Below are 6,000 nucleotides of genomic sequence, written 5' to 3'. Positions count from 1 at the left end.
AAATGGAAAAAATTAGACAACCGTCGGTTTTCAGTAGAATTTTTAAACAATAACAAGAGTGAACGATAAAAAGCGTAATGTTTCAATTTTTTATATTTTTTTAGTCTATTATTAAATTTTTTACAATTTTATATTATTATTTTTTTATTTATTTAATTATTTTAACGTTAAAAAAATATTTATTATTACCTGATTATCTGGATTTATTCCCAGTTTTTTTTTTATTTAATTATTATTCATCATTTTATTTTTATTTTTTTTTACATTAATTTTAAAGTGAGCATATATTAATGAGTCTTCCTACATTTTTTTTTAATAATTCTAATTTAACATAAAATATTTACCTGGTATTATGAGTCGAGATGCATAATTTTCTTAAATGCTTTCCTAAATTCCGGATTGAAGATTGTATAAATGATGGGATTCACGAAGCTATTCATGTACCCGAGCCACGTGGTGAGCATAAAAGCCGTGACACCTGGCTGACATTCCATTTCCAGCTTTGTACACATGGCATCCATGATGTTACACGTGAAAAATGGCACCCAACAGATGAGAAAAACACCTGAAAAAAAAAATTCATTCAATTATTTGTTGAAGAAATTGTCGGAAAAATTTAACAACGTGAAACAGTTAACAGTCGTAACTCGTTTATTTGATAACGAACGACTGAATTTTATGTCTTGAAATTTTACGGTGTCACGATGCCATTAATTTTATTTGTCTAGATCAGCAAAAATTTCGATTCGTGTCCGATTTGTGATAAAAAATCAAATGTTTAAAAATAATCTTTATGGTCAAGGGTTATTTTTCACACAGAAATAAATCAAAGTTAAGCTTAAAATCAAATATTGAACCTTTTTGATCTAAAAAAAAAAATTTAACAAATTATCGTGCAGGACAGAAAAAAATTAATCAACAATCCAGACGATTTTTTGCTCGAATAATCTTAATAGGCAATAAATTGTTAAAATTAATTAAAAGTCAATAGAAGTTGATTGACAACAAATTAATCGTTTTGTTTTACTCAGGTGGTCGATACCGGTCTGCAAAAGGTCGTAAATCTACCTACCTAACACTATTGCCAACGTTTTTGTTGCTTTTCTCTCTTTTTTTGCCGAGGACTTTTCTCGTTTTTTCTTCGACGCCTTGTTTACTTTATAAATTGTAAACCTGAAATAAATTTAAAAAGAGAATTAGTTTGCATATTTTTTTTTCGCTTGTTTGTGCTTCGTAAGGAGAAAAACTTTTCCCATCTATTGCAAAGTGGCCAAATCTTACACCTCATTAGGCAAACTCGGAGATTTATGTTTATCAAAAGCATATTTAAGAGATTTTTTCTAATAAAATATTGCGTGTAGGGAAGAATCGAAGGCGTAAGGAACAATTTAATCAATATACGTAGAAATTCCCATTCAACGTGTTCACAAAATTTGATATATTATCGTTGCTGTATAGCGAATATCAAAAATAGCCCTTTTATTCACAAAATAGATTTTTGGTCCCAATGCATATTTTTAGTTATTAAAACATTATACACTCGAAATTTGCCCCAGTTAACATTTTAAAATATTTGCCCCAGTGAACATTTAAGATTTTTGGCCCTATGCACATTAAAAAGCTTTGACCCAAAGCACATTTATTAACTTTTACCCAATGCATATTCATGATGTTTGACCCAATGTACATTTAAAAAATTGATCCAATGCACATTTAGCATTTTTGCCCCAGTTGACATTTTAAAATAAACATAAATAAATGTAAACTGGAGCAAAAATGCTGAATTTGCATTGGGTAAAAGTTTTTAAATGTGCATTGGGTCAAACTTTTTAAATGCGCATTGGGTCAAAAATAATTAATGTGCATTGAGACATATTTTTAAAATGTAAACTGGGGCAAATTTCGTGTATTTAATATTTAAAAAATTTAAAATATGCATTGGGACGAAAAATCCAATTGTATAATGGGCTATTTTTGATATTCGCTATAGAGCAACGATGATATAACGAATTATGTGAAACCGATTCGTTAAATGGGAAGTAGTACGTAAATATGTTGTATTATCTGGAAATCTTCAACATTTATTTACTCAACAACGATCGTCTGTCGCAGACAACTCCAAGTAGCGAGTTACGATAAATAGCTGATAGATTTTATTTATCGTTTCGTGTCTTTTTATTTATTTATTCACTTATTTTGTTTATTGATGTGCCTGCCACTCCTTGCTCTCGCACACAAATCTCGTTTATTTGCTTTTCTTTTGTCATGCCGCATGTTTTTGTATCATGTTCCAAAATAGACACATTTTATTTATAATTCTTCCCTCTCACATTATTGTATGGCATCATTTAACAAACGAAAAAATTGAATAAATCCTTTTGAAAATTGCTTGTAATATTTTAAAATTGATGATTTCACGATGATTTACATTTATGTTGCTTTTACATGTTATTTAAACGAAATTTATTACCTGACATGAAATCGAATATCGCCGCACGGTGCACAGAGAAGAAAAGTTTGATATATTAATAAATATTGTGTGGAACGGCATGGAGCACAAATTTATATCTATTTTGCATGATAAATGTAGCATTTTTAATAGAATACACGCGGCAAAAACGCAATCATACTTTTCGGTAAAAGAGATAGAAAATTGCTGACTTTTGCCGTTATTTTGCTGCAATTTGAGGAACGAGTGAACAAATATTTGACAATGCAATGCGGTATTCATGCATATATCGTTCGCGCTCTATTTTTTTGCCATTTATGAAGGATAAAATTGAAACCTGGAATTTATTTGTTTGAAAAATTTCTCATTTCGTAGTAACGCGCTCTGTTTGTTGTCGACGTTAATGTATGTTTTTATTTTGTATTTGGATTTTTTCGTTTGAAAAATTGAATGAATTGGAAAAATTGAGCGATCAAATGCTTGTCAGTATTTATTTGCAGGTAACAAAAAAGTGGTTTATTTTTTTTTGTTATTCGATTTATTATTGCAACATTGTTTTGATTGAGCTTTAATAATTACTTCAATATTTTTTTGGAAGAAAAATACAACAAAAAATGAATTGTTGACAAATTATTTTTTATTGTTAAATTTATTTTATTTTTTTAAAAAATATTTTTTTTTTATTTTCAAAAATTATTTTACAATTTTAAAGGATTTTTTATTTAAAAAAAAAATTTAACTATAAGATTTTTTATAAAAAAAAAGAATTTTATTATTTTTTTCTAATATTTTAAGTTTAATATTTATATATTTAATAAAAATATTTAATTTTTAATATTTAATGTTTATTTTTTTCTGTCAAAATTCTTACAAAAGGTAAAAAATCATAATTAGTAAAATCATTAATTTTAATAATTTTTTAATTTAATTGATTAATTTTATGCAAAAATTAACAATTTTTTAAAGAATTTTAATTATTTTTAATTATTTATTTATTTTTTTATACCTACATATATATTTTTTATAAAATTTTCATCCAATAATTAATCCAATATTTTATTGCACCAGTGAAAGTGACTCTCACTCTCAACATAAATTTAAAAATTTATCTGAATTTAAACAAAAAAAACTTTTATACCTTCCATATTTTTCGTCATTATATGTAACAGGTTTTTTCATCACACTTCCGCAAGCAATCCTAAAAGTAATAAATGATACGGCAGAATCCAACACACACACATCGGTAAGGTACACATTATTATAATTTTCGCCCTTAAATTAACATTTATGAAAATATATGAGCATCCATGTTGGTCATCATTCTGTTTTGCTGTCCATTATCGTAGAGTAGAGGAAAAATCACATAAATTGCTTTCGTCTCACAGCATGCAACATTTCCAGCAGAATAAAATGAGACTGAGGACGACGCACCGAGTAATAAACATATATTTAAGTTAATGTCCACTCATTAGTTTTATTTAATTAGCTTTTGGAGTGTATACTCTAAATTATGGTAATTTTAATGTTGCTTACATGAAATAGCTGTTTGTGTTTCTATAATTTAGTCAGCAAAAGAAAAAAGTGAGAACTAGTTTTATGAACTTTTATTCAAAACTTAATTTTTGAAAAAAAACTGAAGAAAAAAATCTCATGAGAAAATCAAAATCTCCACGGAGATTCAATGTAATTAAAGCAAATTAATCATTTCTCTCAAACCAGAGTCAGTCGGAAAAGAAAAAAAACTAAAAATAAGCCATCAGATTATAAATAATGATCGTCTGACGACAAACTTTGTGTTTTAACATTTTTTTTTCGCAAACATTCCATCGATAAACAATCTGGATGTATACGGAAAATGGATGGAAAATGAAGTCGACACATGTTAATTGCGTGATTAATCAATTTTCACATCATAAATAACAAGAGCTTTCTTTTTTGCTGCTAAAATAATTTTTCTATACGACACATCTTGTCGTGACTTAAATGAATTTAATGACTCAATAAATGGATGTCTGAGGGATGGAAATGGTTGAAAAAATTTTAAACAACGAAAAAAAAAATGTTCAAGTTGGTCAAGATTTTAATTTTTTAAATTAAATAAAATAAAACTTAAAATAAAAAAAATTTAATTTTAAAAAAAAAAATTAATTTAAATTTATTTATTTTAATTTAATTTATTTAATTTAATTTAATTAATTTTAAATTTAAATTAATTTAATTTAATTAAATTAAACTAAATAAAATTAATAAATTAATTTAAAAAATTTATTTTAATTTTTATTTTAAAATTTTGTTTTATTTAAACAAAAAATAATTAATTTAAAATTTTAAATTAAAAATTGAATAATTTAATTTAATTTATTTATTAAATAATTTAATTTAAATAAATAAATAATTTAAAAAATTAAATTTCATACAAGCTTTGTAACGCAATAACTCAAATTTCTATTTTAAGAGTTTTTGTGAAATTTTCTAAGAATTATCTTCAAAGCTCATAGAAGGTTTATAACATACATAAACCTAAAAATCATTCCATCAAACACATGTAAAAACGTAAATGAAAGATAGCACATGACTAATGTTCCCGGAAGTGAAAAGCCATAGATGTGTTTGCTTTTGTAACCGGAAATATATCAATCAGGCGTCTATTGATCGACAAGAACTCCAAAGCATTTGCGTCAAAAGTACACAAACCAAAGTAAACCACTCGAGATACGCAAAAATGGACATTCATTTATTCAGATAAGTGGAAAAAAATAAAAATCTTCGTATCCGGTTTAATGAACGCACGCGTCATCAATTATTTATTGTACACCTTTTTTGTGTGCGTGTATGTAATTTGGTTGGCTGGACTCAAACACACGGGAAAAAAAGTGCAAACACAGCGCAAAATAATATTATTATGATCTCCCAATGGAAGGTAAATAAGCGATGATGTAACGCTTGAAATGATATGAAATCCGTAACGAATGTCAGGATTGTTTTTATTTCGTGCAAAAAAACAACTTTTATGAATCGTTCATTAGAGATATTATTAATATATACGAGTTGTTTTGCCAATTAGAATGGCTCGTGTAATGGAAGGGTCACCTTTAGAAAGGAAAAAAAATAAAAATGCGCAGAGATGAATAGTATTCAAATGATCATTTTTCATCATTTTTTTCCGCATTGAATTTAGCATCATATTTCTTCAAACAAATTCATCTGCAATCACGGCTCGAGTGTTATTTTTCCTCCAAGTTTTATGCGAGCTTTTATGTTTGTACAATAACTTAATTTATTTATTCCTTTTGTGCTCACTCAGATTTGACTGACAGACGCAGACGGAATACTATTTACGAGGTTCGTGGCGAAGAATACAAATGGAGCGCGTAACATAAGCTAACCTTGTAAAAAAAATTTTTTTTTCGTCACTTTATTTCTTTTTTTTTGTGTTTGTTGTTGAAAATTAAGTAAAAATGAAAGGCGGAAACTTAAAGGTGACACTTTTTGTTATACTTTCTTTTCAGCGAATGAAGCTTTTGTTGAAACTTGATACAAAAATGTTTCAT

General features: G+C 26.8%; 1 protein-coding gene across 1 annotated transcript in view; it reads right to left on the bottom strand.

The window, feature by feature from the left end:
• Window positions 1–350: 350 nt before the first annotated feature.
• LOC134838301 (dopamine D2-like receptor) overlaps window positions 351–6,000 on the bottom strand; it is an 85,051-nt gene continuing 79,401 nt past the window's right edge. Inside the window, exons 10-11 of the mRNA XM_063853801.1 lie at window positions 1,073–1,173; window positions 351–565 (exon numbers count right to left, since the gene is read on the bottom strand). Of these exons, the coding sequence (XP_063709871.1) occupies window positions 351–565; window positions 1,073–1,173 (316 nt within the window). The remainder of the gene's footprint in view (window positions 566–1,072; window positions 1,174–6,000) is intronic.

This window comes from Culicoides brevitarsis, chromosome 1 (assembly GCF_036172545.1).
Source record: "Culicoides brevitarsis isolate CSIRO-B50_1 chromosome 1, AGI_CSIRO_Cbre_v1, whole genome shotgun sequence".
Classification (NCBI taxonomy): domain Eukaryota; kingdom Metazoa; phylum Arthropoda; class Insecta; order Diptera; family Ceratopogonidae; genus Culicoides; species Culicoides brevitarsis.
The sequence above is the reverse complement of the archived record's forward strand: the minus strand, read 5'-3'. Positions and strand labels throughout refer to the sequence as shown.